General features: G+C 40.3%; 1 protein-coding gene across 1 annotated transcript in view; it reads left to right on the top strand.

Moving 5' to 3' along the window:
• The first annotated feature begins 1,949 nt into the window (after nt 1-1,949).
• Nucleotides 1,950-17,589, top strand: part of LOC137181583 (potassium voltage-gated channel subfamily B member 1-like) — a 38,311-nt gene continuing 22,671 nt past the window's right edge. Inside the window, exon 1 of the mRNA XM_067587395.1 lies at nt 1,950-2,686. Coding sequence (XP_067443496.1) covers nt 2,132-2,686 — 555 coding nt within the window. The 5' untranslated portion in view covers nt 1,950-2,131. The remainder of the gene's footprint in view (nt 2,687-17,589) is intronic.

Here is a 17,589-nt window from a genome sequence, read left to right as displayed (position 1 = left end):
ACATCTGTCACACTGACACATGCCTGCTGTTTGCAGAGTGAAGCTGAGTGGAAAGTTTAGATTTGTGTGCCGTTTGGAAAGCAGCTGACCACATGTACTAGCAGGAGGAGATCCGCCACAGATTGTGAGATAATGTGTAGGTTATTTGAAGGGGAAAAACTCTATTTCTAGTCACATTTCAGTGTTTCTTTCAGTTTGCATCATGTTTAGGCCATGATGTGAAAAGATGATATCAAAGTGTGGATAAAATCATAGACAAAATCACACTCAGGAGAATTTGTATTGAGTCCTCTTGTATGGATTAATGGAACCAAACGATCCACACTGTCTTTGCTAAGGCCGTGAAAAATACTATTGAACAGAAATTCCTTATATCATATATTGTATTTTTTTTTTTTTTTTTTTACAGTTTTTCACTACAGTATATTCACGTTCACTCATCCAAGAAAAAAAAATCATTATAATATTTCAATGGGGACTTACAGCATGTCTGCATGTCAATAGTGGTTTACTGCATTATACCTTTTAGTACTTCCATAGATCCCCTATTCCAATAGGAACATGTAATGTGTGGTAGCCTCAATTCGATCTGCAATAATCCTCCCGGAAACAATGCATTGTAATAGCATTATTATAATAGCTGTAGGTCTATTTTAACTTTCTGAAATAAAAGATTTGAAGGCCTATAACACTGTTTTCTACACACTGCTGCACAAAGCAGAATTACAGTGTATTGTGGATGCTCTTAGCTGCGGCTCTGTGAGGGTTAAACTCGCACAGGCTGCGCCGCTGGAGGAGCCTCAGTGAAATCAGCCTCTGCAAGATCCCGCTCACAGTCACAGGCGCCGGCCAGCAGGCATACACACACACACACACACACACACATACACACACACACACACATACACAAACACACACACACACACACACGCACACACTGTGATCAGGTAGAGGAGAGCTACTGAGAGTATCCTCGGCTGCTCTCTCTAGAGTCTACTTGTTGAATCACCACAGGAGGGGTGGTCAAAGCAGACTGGACGTGATATCGATGTAAAACAATTATATTTCTCAACATGTCGGGAGGTAGCTCATGATGCCTCCATCAGCTTCCAACAGAGCAACGGAGACCTGGACGGGTATAACAAGTTTTAACGCGTTTAGCCTACTCTTGAAATGTTGCTGATGTTCGTCCGCGAGGTGAATCGGGATATACTGTACGGGAGACAGGTATGTGTTATATTTCTTTACTGTGTTTACATCTATGTTTGGCTTCAGGCTTCATTTTTATAGGCTAAAGAGCTTTGTAGCACTTGGGTTCAGTTGGATATTCTATGTCCTGCCCTTATTTTGCTTAGCTGGTCACTATTATAATATCTGCTGTTTGACTGTCAGCTCATGTAAGTAAATGTAATGTTCTGTTGCATGACTCAGATATACGCAAAGTAATGTAATTATTTGTTCAGTTTGGCTCGGTTAAAATTAACTTTATATATCCGTATATTTACTTGTCTTTTGAAAATACATGATTCTCGATATCGGCATATAACACTGCCTAAACTTGTAGAGAGATAATGTGTTATGGGCTCTTAATCAAAGTTGATAATCGGTGTTAGTATTAGTCCCGCTCAATATCCCTTGAGAGAACAGTTCAGCAACACATTCACATTTCTCATTCACAACTACGCTTGCCTGTATGAACCGGGATTGACGGCTGTCCCACTCGAGCTGAGACGTTTCAGCACCAGAGTCCGTGGACAGCGACAATCAGCAGAGTGACAGACAGGCGTTTCAGCACCGGACAGCGCTCACAAGTAGAGTCCAGTTTATCATTGGCCCGGCTCTCCACCCCCACCGCCACCCTTGTCAGCAAGAAAAGCGGCTGTGCCTCTTAAAGCTGATTAAAATATCTATTTGGTTCTCTGATGAGTGGATAAACCACCTGACATTGCTACTGTAGGACACCGGCAGTGCCAGTTTAACAGCGCCTAAATAATTTCTTTTTTTTTTCTTTTATTACAGCGACAGGAAAAAAGGACAGACCCTGATGCGGTCATCTACAGGGCCATGTCTTCTTAATCTACCAGACTGTAACTTCCAGTCTTTTCAAGTGACGGAGTGACTTTGAGTCAAGATGAACAAAGGGGTATCTCGGTCGGCCCACACGCTGCCACCGGATACGATGGACATCATCCGGAGCAAGAACCACTCCCGTCGAGTGAGACTCAACGTCGGGGGTCTTCTCCACGAAGTCTTGTGGAGGACGCTGGACAGGCTGCCCCGTACAAGACTGGGCAAACTGAGAGACTGCAATACCCACGACTCTATCATGGAGATATGCGACGACTACAGTTTGGATAACAACGAGTACTTTTTCGACAGACACCCAGGCGCATTCACGTCCATTCTGAACTTCTACCGCACTGGAAAGTTGCACATGATGGAGGAAATGTGCGCCCTGTCATTCAGCCAAGAGCTGGACTTCTGGGGCATCGACGAGATCTATCTGGAGTCCTGCTGCCAGGCCAGGTATCACCAGAAAAAGGAGCAGATGAACGAAGAGCTCAAAAGAGAGGCTGAGAACATGAGAGAGAGGGAAGGCGAGGAGTTTACCACCACATGTTGTTCCGAAAAGAGGAAGAAACTTTGGGACCTCTTGGAGAAGCCAAGCTCATCGTTTGCTGCTAAGGTAGTGTCCAAGTCAGCTTTTCACCCTGCCCTTCTTATTGCCACACTGCCAGGGCAGATAAGTGAAAGTAGTAGGTAACCTGAGAGAGAATAGCAATGCATTGCAGCCAACAGGCCTATATTTCTTAAGTTTTAAATAATGATTTTCCATCAAGTGGAATGAAGGTTGCTGAGTAGGTTCAGGCCCTAATGAGTAGGGTTTAAATTTGGAAAATAGTTAAGGCAAAATGAGAGAAGGGGAGCATGAGAATTTTAATATCCAGAGGCTAGTATAAATCTCACTTTGAGGCTGGTTTGATCTGATGTCTGCCTTTCTTTTAACCTGAATCAGTGCTTTTAATCCGTATCTTTCAGCATCTGGACTGCAAGAGGGAGAAGGAATGAGAGAAAGAAATGCTGTTGTACCCGGAGGTGAAAGTCAAAGCTTTCTGCAAAGTTTTGCTTATTCATCTCTGTGTGTAACAGTATAACTTTGGGAACAAATTTTGTTCCTCCACTTAAATCAATAATCTTAACTAGGTGTGCTTTCCTGGGGAAAAAAAGACTCATGTGCAGTTTTTCTGGTGTCAATTAAAACCCCCTCTGTTGGTGCTTTTTTAGATGAATACATGACAGCCTTCATTGTCTCCTTTTATTGGATTTAGTCAGATCCCAGTTCCTAAGCCAGTATTGTCTGCATGCAGCTCTCTTGGGGTAATTATTGAATGTTTGTTTTTCATTGGCAACACCAAAGCAGATGCAAAGACAGACACTTTTTGTTAGATTAATAATATGTCAGGACTGCAAGGAACCCTACTGCACAAATACATATTTTTAGACTATCACCTCCTTTCAACATTCACTCCTCTTGGCTTCATTAGCCACCCTTGCTTCATTTCCAGCCCTGTATTCAATCATCCAGTTCATTAACAGGCTCATAGCTCACACTCCAGGAACAAGAGTATTTCACTTTGCTGGATCAATGGGTATAGTCATGTTAACAGAATTTTTAAGTGAACTGACTTCGCGAAAGATGTGACTGGGTAAACTTCCAATTAAAATATTAAATATCTACCCAACTGTATATCACCAATACAACAACTGTTTTGGGAATCTGCACATTGAGGGATGTTGCCCTTTTCAATCATTCGACCTTAGCAGGGAGAGTGAATGAGAACAGTTCAGCATATTCTGTGCTACACTTCCAGAGAGGATGTCAAGCTTTACTCATTCAAAATGTAAATTGAACTTATAGCCTCACCATGTATCACAGATTAAAATGCCTGACAGTGATACACTTGGCTCAGAAACACGTTGCAAAGACAGGACACCATCTCTGTGGGAAGTCATGTTTGGCATTCCAGACACAAACGATACCATGGTCAAATCATTACTCAAAGAAATTTCAATGCATAATTCATTCAATTCATCTATTGAAAAAACCTGCTCCATCCCTGATCTTGAATAAATAAAATTCCTAATTATTTTTCTTAAATATTCAATCGCAGTGCTCAAAGACATGCCCCATTTAAGACACTCACCCCTCAGTTTTCTCTTGAGCTTTCTGAAACCATTACCAGCAGAAACAAAATATCACTTTACACAAGATCCTCTGGTATTCATGCCGATTGACAGACCAACTAGTAGCAAAGGAAATGTGTGTTAGATTAAAGTAAAATCTGACTTTAACACCTCATTTCAGTCAAACTGTAATGCTAATGCATCTCCAACAGATTATCTCTAAAACTGAACTTTATTGCAGCTGAAGCTATTAATCATCATTTTATGTTTGGTCACATGTTAAAGATCAAAATCAAGACCCTCTAAAGCAACAGAGGTAGTGGTAGAGGTTTACCAGATCCACTTATTTTAGTGGCAAGTAGCTAATTTATTTTTTTATTTTTATTTTTTTACCGGTAATCAGTGAAATAGAGGTCTGAGTTGCCAGTCTAATACATAAGTCCTACAATAATTACTACCCTTACAAAACTGTAAGGGTAGACCAAAGTCAATTATTGTTGAGACTATGGCCAAGAAGTTTGAAAAACTAATTTTTAGCTGTTTCAGACCAATCAGAATATATCAGCAAATGCATTTAAAAATAAGAACATTACAATTTTTAAAAACTATCTAGTGAAAAACAACACTCTGATCTGTCAAAGGCTTTTCATATTGATGATCATAGATTTATTAATAAATTGGATTTTTTGGAGGGGATGATTTTGCTAAAAGCTGGTTTATCTGGTAGAACTCAGGCTATATTTGCTGATGGTATCTAATCAACCCCCTTCAAATTGACACAGAGGTTCCTCAAGAATCTATAGTGGGTCCTCAATTATTGCCAGTGTATATTAATAATCTAATTTGTCCATTAGACATTTTTATGCAGATGACACCATCTTGTACACACCAGTTGAATCATTAGTAGATGACAATGTGTTTTTTTGATGTTCTTCATTTGTTTCTCATAATTTTTTGTTTTAAAATGCTTATTAACTAGGTTTTATTTACAAAAATACATACTGCAGCTATTTCTCTTCCAGCTATCCAAACAAAATATTTTTTTTATATCTCAAATAGAGAGATGAGCTAAAATCTAAAATAAATGTCATATCCATATTTTGACTTGTTGGAGATAAGCTGTACTCTCACATTGCTCAACTTACCTTAAAATGACTTGATTTGAAGACTTGATACAGAGACAGATGCCATAGTCATGTGAGCTGCATGAGTATGTTAGGGATTGTACATTTTTCACCATTTCTCATATTAGGCTTTTTCTCCAAAACCTCTCACAGAAAATATTTCCTTTGATGATTTAAAGAGTATTAAATACTAAAGGATCACAGGACTGACTGATCTTAAGTATTAAACTTGTGAAAACTAGACAAAGAGAAACCATCTATCAGCTCTGGTTTAAACGATTACACAAGACTTTGAAAGTAGAATATTCTCTCTTGTTGTATAATGTTTAATCAATGACTTTCTTTTAAAAAAAAAAATTAGACTTGTGATTGTTCCTTAATGCTAACACTATAGCCTGTGTTTGAATTGTGCTTATCATCTTTCATGTAGTTATTCTCAGGTTTCTTATGAAAACAAATTTGATTTCAGTGACACTACCTGAGCAAATAAGTATTTGAATCTGAATATTTACTCAGTTCTGCTGTTGTTCACTGAGCTCACAGGACCATGAATTAATTTTTTTTTGTTATAAAATAATAGTCCAGAGCATGACCAAATATTCATAGTTTTCTTATGTAACAGTGTTTGCACTGCAAATTTGAAGTAGGCTCATGACATGGTCCATTACTAATATAATTAATTAAGAATCAGCACCATTTGCATTTATGCAATATTTTGTAAAATTATTACACATCAGCTTCAAAAACATCTTAACAAACACAATTTCCATGTCATGAATGTGCCTTTAGGCTCTTGACATTCATTTTTGTACATTTTAACATCGGCTCATGTCTTTCCTCCACTGTCACTGTGCCATTCAGCTTGAATGATGTAATTCTTCACACACAGTCCAACAGAGCACAATTCATTCCCCCCAGCACAGCTCTATCTGCATGCAAGATCTCGTCCTCAGCTAAACACAGCCAAGCTGTACATGCTGTTTGTATATTTAAGGGACAGGGAAACTTTTGAATGAAAGTGGGGGGGTGACGGGGTTGTTTGACAAATAGGGCTATTGCCTCATGGTTTAGTTTTCCATATGAGACAGAGAACAGTAAAAATGTCAAATTGAGGTTAAATGGCAGCCATTAAATGCAGCCTTGTTTCTGGAGTTTAATTGAAGAGTTGCGTCGGTGACATGGCTTGTTCCCAAACACATATTCCGCCTCATTTATTTTTCAGTGCTGATGAAATTTTAATTGCACATTAATAACGCTTGACTTAGTGCCGGAGATAGAAGGTGTGATCCAGAATATCTATAGCTCCAGATGTCATCTCATCCTGAACCTTTAGGAGTTATAACCTCCCCAAAAATACACATAGGCAGCAGTGCTCGTTCTAAGACGAGCCATTTTTCACGTCAAAGTAGCAGTGAAGGACACCATGTGCATGTGCAGCACTGGATAGTCTGTCTTTCTGCTTGGAAGTGTTGAGGTGTTACTGAATAGTTTAAGGCCCACTTGAGTCTGCATTTCTACCATGGGTCTGCCCGCTAAATTATTTAACATAACAATATGGACTCCTGGAAACACAGGCAAAACTTTCAGGTAATCATTTCATCAATAAAAGATAAGCTCTTGTTGATACTGAGCAGTATGTGCCGAACGCATATGTCGTCATTTTTAATGTAGCCCAATGGGAGGAAAGGACAAGCGGGTTGTGAATGAAACCAGTCTATGTAATACAGCATGTCTCAGCAGGCCTCTGTTGCTCAGTACTCCCTAAGGTGCAGTTCAGTCTCGAAGGGTTCACAGTCGCCCTATAAATCATTCTCCCAGGGGTTTGACATTAAAACCGTCACCACAGTAATCTCTGAAAATAGCTTAATTTAAAGGCCCTTGATAACTTCTATCTCATCAGTGTATTATGAGCGATGAACACACAGTTTCCTGCTAAAGTTAGAGGAGTTTAGGTTATTTCACCAGGAAGATTTCAGTGTCTGTGTTTTTGTCTGTGCTGGGTTGAAAGAGGTGATGTCACATACTTCCAGGAACCAATCATAATGAAGCAGTATTTGAATCATCTGATGACAGTGGGATGACAGTGCTGCTAAACCGATCAATCAAATATGATCAGATATTTTGAACTTTGATTGTGACTCATTTAGTTATGAATAATGTTACTGAGAAATACATTTTAAGTTTCCATGTGTGTAAACTTTCGTCAGTTTCAGCATAAGTTACCTTTCATAGTTTTAATATGTGCAACAGTATTATTGCAAAGTTAGATTCAATTATTACCAGAATATCCCAAGAGATATACCTCATCTCACATGCCTCACACAGGCATGGCGTCATGAATCTGGATCAGATTAGCTGTTCTTTTCTTTCTTTTTTTCTGCTTTGGGTCAGTATCAGCTAAATATTTAATGCCTTGGTTTTGTTTCAACATTGTAAGCACAAGCAACGTCCCAGAGCTTAGAAAAAGAGAAAACAAACATGTGTTTTGACATATTGAAAACACATCAATACACCTCAAATTCATAATGTGAAGACAGTTGATATTGTTGAAGACATTGTTTACAGTACAACTTTTTGGTAAAGTGACTGCTGATTGTTAAGTTTCATAGAAATAATGTTGACACATGCAGCTTTCACTTAAGAGACATTTTTGACATTTTGACACCGTGGGAATTTGAATTCCTGTCTTCTAAAAGCATCGCAGAGCTCTCTACACTCAGTAAAGCTTTGGCCCAGAACAGGATACTGAGCTATAAAAACTGACACTTAGCTCTTTTTGCCTTGGCAGAGGCTGTTTGAACTAATTGCATGGAAACTTCTCCTCTCAGTGAGCCAGAGACAGCCATGACTAGAGGCAGTTAACTGCACTTCTTATCATCAGATATGCCCGCTTGACTTCACTGTAAGCACTTTGCTTTGTTGTTTGTGAAGTCTGAGATCACTCTGTGCGCCCTGGCTATCGCTCTGTGTGGTGTCAGGGTGGAGCAACCCACTGTGTTCTGTTACCTGCGGCACATTCACCCCATATGGCCTGGCAGACCACTTTTTGTAAGAATGGGAAAAAATCGATGGCAAAGACATTAAGATGTAAGGCAAGCTGAGTAAAGCAAGGACACACCCTGACCAGCCATTAGAGAGGGAAGACGTGTGACTTCCCACAGACCACTGCGTGCTGATATCTCTGCACGAGGGAGTGCAGTCGCTCATGCTAACCTCCAGTGCTGTGTCACAGAGAGTGCAGTGACATGCAGCGATACTATGATTTTGTGGTCTCTGTTGTTATTTTCAGCTGTGTCTCCAAGTAATGGAGTAGTGAGTTTCCTCCGTCTGTCCTTTCCTCCCTACCTTTTTTTCACTCTGTTTGTATGTGTGTTGTATGCTAATAACCAGGCATGGGACTATTGAACAGGGTGTATTTTATGAGTCGTTTTCCAGGGTTGTTGCTGGGTGAAAGCAACTCCTCCATTGTGCTTCAGTGAGCTTTGAATAGCCGTAAATCAATGGCGCACAGTTTCCCAGCTGCCAGACTGATTGCAATCCCGTATATCGCCAAGAAGGCTTATGCAGAGTCACGAGGACTGTTTGAAAGATTGACAGATGGAAACAAAGTCTCTCTGACTCTTATCATATCATCTTTCTGTTTTCCTCTATTGTACTCCATCTGCTCATTATTCATACCCAAGTAACCTAATCAGCATGTAGGCACTCATTATTGTGCGATTTCCAAATGTATACAGATAATAACTATCCTCATACTCCATGACGCCCATGAAAATTCCAGTTCTAGCTTTTAATAGTCAGCTCTCAGACCAACAGTACCTCGCGCACTTAGAGGTGCATCCAAAATCTATATTTAAGTAGCCACACTTAGAATAGTAGTAATAGTAGCAATAGGTACAACTTTTTAATAATTCCACTTTCTTATTTCACTTTGTTTTTACACATTTAGATTGGTACATTTGAAGACTAGCTTGCTTACCTGTTTTGTTTTCTGCTCAGCCTTTTTCATGATTTCTTTAGCTTCAACTTCATATTAAGGCTGCACTTGAAAGAGATCAGTATTGTGCAATGGCAACCACGCAGACTGTAACGAAGCTCTGCTCTAAACTGAGACATTAGCATTATTGATTTAAACGTGCCTTTGATGCTGTTTGATAAGCGTGCGGAAACGCGTGAGTGGAAATTTCCCCTTAGAAAGTAACACATCCCATCAGAGTGGCTGCTAATCAATAGAGACAATCTGCCCATCTGTGAACTGCAGAGATGAGGATTAAATTGTTTGTGTAGTGGGCCAGAGTGCGCTCCATATGCATCTTATTTGCTAAGCCTAAATGATTTCTCCAGGACTTCAAAGACATATGTTGCAATCAGAGCTTCCATATGCATTAGAGCCACAGTTTCCTGCACAGTTGATAAATGGACTTTTAGATCCTTTATGCTTGTGACGATAAACAAAATCACTGTTAAGGTACTAATCTTCCATTTCCTCAGAAATTACCAATGAATACTTTTTCCAAGAACATGATTTAGTTCCTGTGGTCAATGACTTCTTCATTAATGGACGTGGTGTGTTACCAATCTGGACAGACCGCTCATTTTGCCTACCAGCTACTTTTCCTTCTGGACCTCTGAGGCTAATTGACTCCATAAATGACCTAATGCACAGGCTCGTTATACATTATTTCACTTCCCCTCTGTGGCTGTACATTGGGTCATACTGCAGGCATGAGAAAAGCTTTCCTTAAAAGATTAAATTGTGGAGAAAATAGTCATTATATACGTTTTAACAGCTTCGATTTCAGTTAGACCTACATGCATGGGGAGAAGGTTATATAGGATTAAGTGTTGTATAAGCACATGAAATTCTCTATCTGAGGTCATGACATGGAAAACAAAATTGGAGTTATGAGGTTTTCACGTGACAACTGCAATATGATTTTGCACTTGGGGATAATATGTTAAATTAGAAGCTCTCTTAAATTGGAAATCACTGTCATACACACGGTGTCTCAAACTTAAAGTGGCAATAATCAATATTTTACAATTTTAACAACGGATGAAATGATTGTGTGTATGTGAAAAGGGTCACTCATGATAATGGACCCACAAATAGTTATCACATGATTTTTGTTCACTGTGACTGCTCACATCACATCAAAAAAATTTCAAGATTTGTCATTGAAAAAGCTCTGATAATCCCTCCGTGCACTACCTGTCCTCCACCAAATAGCAGACAAAGTTAACAACTAGCTTTTGAAGATAATTGAGCATTTAGCAGGTAAAGAGCCCAATATCTCCCATTACGGAGACCAAAACAAAGCTAAATGAGTGAATTTTGGATTTACATTTACCAGATGGCACACACAAGTCTATATGAATGCTAATGCTGCCCTGTCTCTGCAGGGATGTGTAAGTAGCAACAATTTCACCATATTAGCATGATTATGGTAACATGTCAGTGTTGTATTTATGGCTTTTTTCCGCTGCCCCTCAGTTGACAAAAAATCAGTTAATGCAGATTTCAGTTTTTGCTTGAAAACACAAAATGTAATTTTGAAGAAAAACTTTTCAGAGCATTTGAGATGTCATATTTTCACTGTACATTGGCCAGATACTCAATGTGATGTCTGAGCAGGTGGAATGACAAAGAATTCATACATCAATCCATTTCACCAGAGTAAAGAGGGCTCCTTTCTACTCGCTGCAGTTTGCAGCATATGGTTTCAGGAAGAAGTAAGCAACTGTAGCCCTCTGAAACCTGCCATTGCCCCACGGTTTCCATGGAGAGAGGTGATCTAGCTTATCGCGCAAGCCAGCTGGGGCAACATGCACACACACACAGATTCCCACTGCATAGTATCTCTGTTTGACAGACCGACAAAATCCATGCTTTATTTTTAGCACAATGCCTTATCTGGCTTTCCTTATATTCCTCACACATTGGTGCAACTGGGTGTCTGGCTGTAGAGGTCTGACATTTAAAAAGGTGAGAGGTCAACTGTGAGGGGGCGGAGAGACACGACTACTTTGCTGCAGAGCTTCATTCATTATTCAGATGGACCTGTCAGTGAGAGAACATCACTCAAGAAGATGTAGAGTGGTGTGGGGCCCAAGTGGTCACCTGCAGAGTAAAACCGAAGTTTCCAGAGAGTTAGACATCAGAATCCAAATCCATTGCGTGCTAAAGCTACTTCTTAAGCTACAGTTGTACACCACACACTAAGATTTCCATTGCTCACTTGACAGCGTGACACTGAAAAGGTCAGTTTCCAGCCACCCATACAGGAATGACAGGCATGACTGAATAATGCAATGAAACTCTGTAGTCAGTCCAATACATTTTCTGACAGCCGATCTATTTTCTGCGGAGCCTCAATCTGTGTAATCCATCTCTGAGCTTTCACAGATTCCTCCTGCTCTCTGTTGCTCTTTTGGCTTCTTACCCAAACTCAAGTGCTACATGTGCTTTACCCTGCTTGTTATCAATTGGTGACAGCAGAACAAAAAGATTGCTCATGCATTTTTAACCAGCTACCTTCGTCATGCACACCTCATCCAGGGTCACTTAGCCGTAAGGCAAATAGTAAAGAAACACAATGCAGTGATGCTGTAATGGAGGAAGTTCAGAGCTTTGGCCTTTTGTTTGGCTTCAGTACCAGAGCTCAAATGATTTCACCAGACACTATACTTACATCCACTCTTAGTCTTTGTTCCTCAACCATGATATCCTCTGGTCATTTGAGATGGTTGAAGGAGAAAACTCAGTCACATTTAGAAGAAGCTGTGTCAGGGAGGAAAGATTGCAGCGCTATTATCTATAATGTAAGTTATTCTGAAGCAATTACCTCTCAAGAATAGTGCTGCTTTCTCAAACTGAATTAGTCCATTGTCTTCTCATTACTCTAACAAAAAGCTTCTCAGGTAAAGAAAATTAAACAACATCTAATTACTATTCCACTATAATGGCTTAATGATGAGCAGAGTGCATCTTTTGAATAATGGCTGTCTCCTGTAGGCTCACTATTTGAGACATGGCTGGTCACATGATACACAGGGGTAAGGTTCAGCTCACGTATATTCAAATCAGCCTTTTTCTTCCTAAGTCCATTAGCTTATTGTTATGTGTCCCTCTCAGGCCGAGAGGCACTTTGTTAAAAGAAAGTGAAAAAGAAAGTGTTCTGAAGCTGAAGATGATGGTGGTAGCTGAGCAGCACAGGTGTTTTTACAACAACACAGACAAAATTTGTATCTACAAAAACAGGCAGAGCATTGTGAGCCAGCGTGTAGAGATTTAAACCGTAAAAAGCACAAATTCTCAACATGTGTTTTCTTTTGGATAAAGAATGCAGCTGTAGTATTTGAAGTCCCTTGTCTCTGTGAAGACGGTAGGAGATCCATGTATGCGCCGCTGCTTACAGTTGCTGTCAGACTAAGGAACAGTAATTACCTGAACTTGATACAGAACCCAACACCTGAAAGCTCCATGGACGAACAGTGAACAACAGGGGTTCAATTAACACAGGATCACCTCCAGTCTCTCACTGTTGGGCATCACTTCTGCCATGGTAGACGGGCTGAATCAAACAAAGTGTCAGGTTACAGCTGTTGCAAGCATATCACCTTGCAATGTTCTGGTAAATGCTGGTGATGCATTTAAGTATGAAAGTGCTGCAAACAAAGGAGACTAGCTTCCAATGAGTTTATCTACCCGAGACAAATGAAGTTGCTAAATGAACTGATATACATGAAAAAGGAGAAATACGGAGACTACACACGTTATGTGACTGAAGTAAAATGTCAGCAGGAGTAGAGGCAGATGGGTGAGAGAGATACCCATTGTTCTCCAGTCACGTCTCACTCAATAGCTTCCACTCTTTAGCAAATAGAGTGACAACGCAAAGCAAACACAGGAGCGATGTTGAAAAAAAAAAACCCTGTCATGCAGTTCTCATTTTACAGCTCACTTTGAGTGTGAGATGTTCACATATAGAGAAGAAAACTCACCAAAGCTCTAGATCTAGTTGTGTGATTGGTGCACATTTCAAACCCCCACACTGAGTTTGAGATGCTTTGCTCTCTGAGGCAAGTCCCAGCATGGTTTATAGAGATAATGCAGCTCTTGAGGTCAGGTTGGTTTGAGTGGGAGTGAGGTTACAGGTTTTTCCCAGTGTCCCCACCTCTAATGATTGTCATAGATTTGTCCAGCGCTGGGAGATGAGATCTTGCCTTTGCTTTGTTCTGACCTTGTACTCACCTCTCTGCATACCTGTGTGGACCCAAAAAGAGCAGCTGTTGCATTAGGGATCATTCTACTAGAACCGAGGCAGTGTGTGTGTGTGTGTGTGTGTGTGTGTGTGTGTGTGAGTGTGTGTCTAGTAAAAGAGAAACAACTGTGGGGAGTCCAGTTCGATTTCTGGATCAATGTGTCCACCTACTCTCTTTAATTCTTATGGAACTGAATAACTCATTCAAACTGAGACGATCAATAATGACAGAGAGCATGAAAAACCTGAAACCTGAAAAGGGTTTTTTTGTTGTTTTTTATTTACAGTTTCATGAATTTTGTATGAAAAACAAGAAAACGGTCATAAATTCACAGAGGAAACTGACATTGAGGCTTACTATCCTTAGAGGATTTGTGTTGCCTTTTGTTAATGGTGTTTGTTAAAAGATTTAGAAGGACAATGCAGAAGAAGTGCGGTTGTTAATATTATACAGGGTGTTGCTCATCCTAATGAGGCACAGCCTGCGAGGAGTGAAGCCACCTTAGTGTGACATCCAGCACAGCCCCACCAGATTTTCTACCTTAGCATAGTAATGGCACTCCTCTCCCAAGGGGCTTCTATAAATAAATACGCTGTCACACACATGTATATGCACACAAACACACACACACACACACACATACACACACATGCATGAACTAACATTTTCCCGTCCCGTCTTTCAAACACCTCTTCCTTTTTAGCCTGTTACTTTCCTACTTATTCTCTCCCCATGAAACACACACATATCTTTAAATAGACGCATTGATGTTGTAATTTAGTTGATTGTTTGTGACAGGCTAGAACCTTTTCATTGGAGTACATCAAACTGTTTGGCAATCATCTGATTTTCCAACGGCAGACTGTCAGATTGAGAGTATGTCTCTTTTTTAAATCAGCAGAAGGTACGGCAGAGGTGTTCTTTCATACAGAGGAAGAGAGGAAGAGGGAGTGTGAGGGAGCGAGTGAGAAAAAAAAGCCTTAGTGTAAAATAGACTGGCACTTAACTGATTGGTGTGATAGCAGAATGTGTGTGGTGACGAAGAGTGGTTAGAAGGATGTAGTTTTACAAGCTAAGCGAGGTAGCTAAGCTAAGCTAACTGCTGGCTACAGCTTCATATTGAACTTACAGATACTCTTTGTGAGTGCTACTGATCCCGTTATCTAACTCTTATGAAGAGAGTGAATAAGAATTTTCCCCCAAAATTGAATTACTTCTTTAAATAAGGATTAGCCAGTGGTGTCTTGTGTAAAAAAAAACAACACAAGCACTTGCTTGTAGGTTACTTATTAACGGCTGCTGTAATTGCTACCTAATGGGTGTTTCATTTGCATTTAATGGTACAGAACAAATACAAGAAAATAGAAGAATGTCAGAAACCCAGACACAATATCCCCCAGAAAACCAACTGAAGTACCGAAGAGTAGACAGTAAAAGGCAGTTATAGACCAACAGAGGCAGGATCACTCAGGATGTCATCTAGAAATAAAGAATTTGATAGATAAAAGAGTCTACATGAGCAAAAATTGTATACTTAACATGAAATTACAGACAGATTACAACATCTGTCTGCCTGATACACTGGATGATGAGTGTTTGTGTGCTGTATTTACAGTATATGCATACACAGCATGTGGGTGTGTGTATTTATCATGCTTCTCTGAGTGAGTGCAAGCTAGAGGGAGAGAGAGAGACAGAGAGAGAGAGACGTGATGTGGAAAAGAAAAGCTTTTCTGGGTCAACAGCAAAGAATTGCAGCAGACTTCGCTGCAAAACTGAATATAAGGACATATTTTGTTTTTTATTTGAAAATGTTTCTGTTATATAGCAAGTCAATCAACTGTGTATTTTATCCTCCAGGTTGAAAACTTTAAGTCCTGTCAGTCACACAGTTACGCATTAGAGTGAGAAGAGCAGTTTAAAATATGTAGTGCGAACATATGGTGAAATGAGAGTGGATCAAAGGCCACATCCTTGCAGTATTTGTATGCTAATATTGATGCTAATTATGTGTGACTCCTGTGGTGTGCTGACTGAGGAGGAACTGATGTTCATTTGTTGTAATTACATTCAGGAGTAGCACTTTGGGTAGCAGAGTACTGTAGGCAAGCCATATGAGACTCAAGAGATCACCTTAGTGGTGCATGACTCTGTTTGCCAGGATGACACCACAAAGGAAGCCCCATGGGAGTGCCTAGAGGCAGTACACCTCCTCAAGTAGTTCACCTGAAACCCTGTGGCCACTCAGCACATCGCAAGACTGACATGAGCAGGTTTTTCTCATTAAAAGGGTCCCACGCATTTATCTGAATTTAAATGCTGTCCTTAGCATACCGCACTGCGTTACACTAAGAACCAGTGTAGCTGATTGTTTGGCAGCACAGAGTGGGTGGATGTGTGAGTTTCAATCACTATCCCACTAATCTCCAGGCAGCAGTCCCAGGAGTCCCTGTTCTCCCAGTCTACTGCCAGAGCCTCAACCTACTCTCTGCTCTCATTTCTCTCGCTCCTTCCTCCGCCTACCAGACACCAGCCACAAGCACATCACCTTAACTCTGTCTGGTGTGAGATATAGGCCATGGAGATATATAGGCACCCTGGTCTTAAGTGGGCCAAACAGGAGAGGAGAGGGGAGGAGAGGAGAGGAGAGGAGAGGAGAGGAGAGGAGAGGAGAGGAGAGGAGAGGAGAGGGGAGGAGAGATGTGGGTCACAGGCTGAAGGTTAGGAAATTATGGAAGGCGAGTGGGCAAGAGGTGCAAAATGACTGTACTCGGTCCAACCTTCACTTCTGTCCTCTGCTACTCTCCAGTGGTGCTGTTATTATTATTAGTAGCATGTACAACACCATACTCTATCTTTATGTTTGCCCTTCCAGTCTTTTGTAAAATCTAGTTGCTTCTGTCTGTTCATATGTAATCCCTCTTTGCTTTCTTCCTTGTCTACTTTGTATCAGTTTTTATGGTAATGAACACTATCATCACAGGCAACAGTTACATTATATGCGTTTAGAGTTGCTGGATTAAGCTCAGTCCGCGAGCAACGTCGATCTCTCAAACTACTTTGGGCAGCCCCATCCCCCTGGAGAACAGAAGCTGAGAGTCAACGGGTCCTGTGTAAACCGAGCAGCGTGATGTAAATTGAAAGGGTTAGTGATCTGCGGGAAACTTGACTCTCTTGTCATTACATTAACACATTTGTGGTTCCAGATGCGGAGGACAGAGACACAGACTCAACTGGAACAGTTTGGTTCTCTCGGGAGGAAGAAGAATGTTACATTCAGGATGAATTGATTGATTGATTGTGGAGTTTCAGTTATTTTTTTCAAGCAAAAATAGTGAAATTATTCCCAACATCCTGGGTCTAGCTTCTCAAATGAGAGTGTTTGCTGCTTTTCTTTGTCATATATCTTTGTGAACTGAATGTCTTTGGGTTTTGGACTTTTGGTTGAACAAAGCAAAACATATGAAGACATCACCGTGGGCTATGGAAAGTTGTGATGGGCATTTTTTTTTTGACATTTCATAGACTAAACCTCTTTGAATAATAAAACGGCTTAAAAAAATAAATAACAGTAAAATTAACAGCATATTTTGCCTAATTTTGAGCTGCTGCCATAAAAAATAACTCAAATAACAGCATAACTCTAATATAAGCTTCCTGTTTTTTGTGCCTGTAGTTATATGTGGTAAAGTGGACCTGTAATTAAAGTTGACAGATACTGTCCTTTTTCGTGTAAGACAAAGTGGTGCAGAAGACAGCATGTCCAATTCAAAGTAATTTCTTATATCTTATGATGCCTTTATGTAATACTGTTCCTCATGTGGTCAGCCCAGTGGGTTTGCAGCGGGACAGGGCTTTGAGAAAATGAGAGGAGAAGGCTGCTTATTAGAGCCTCTTCATCAACCCTCTGCCCAGATCAAAATCAGTATTAGACGGAAATCCCGGGGGCTATCCCATGGAAACCTTGACTCTGTGGATAATGCCAACAACAGCATTGCCAAATCTCTAAGGATTT

The sequence above is a fragment of the Thunnus thynnus genome, chromosome 4 (assembly GCF_963924715.1).
Source record: "Thunnus thynnus chromosome 4, fThuThy2.1, whole genome shotgun sequence".
Taxonomy (NCBI): domain Eukaryota; kingdom Metazoa; phylum Chordata; class Actinopteri; order Scombriformes; family Scombridae; genus Thunnus; species Thunnus thynnus.
This window is presented reverse-complemented; position numbering and strand designations above follow the sequence as displayed.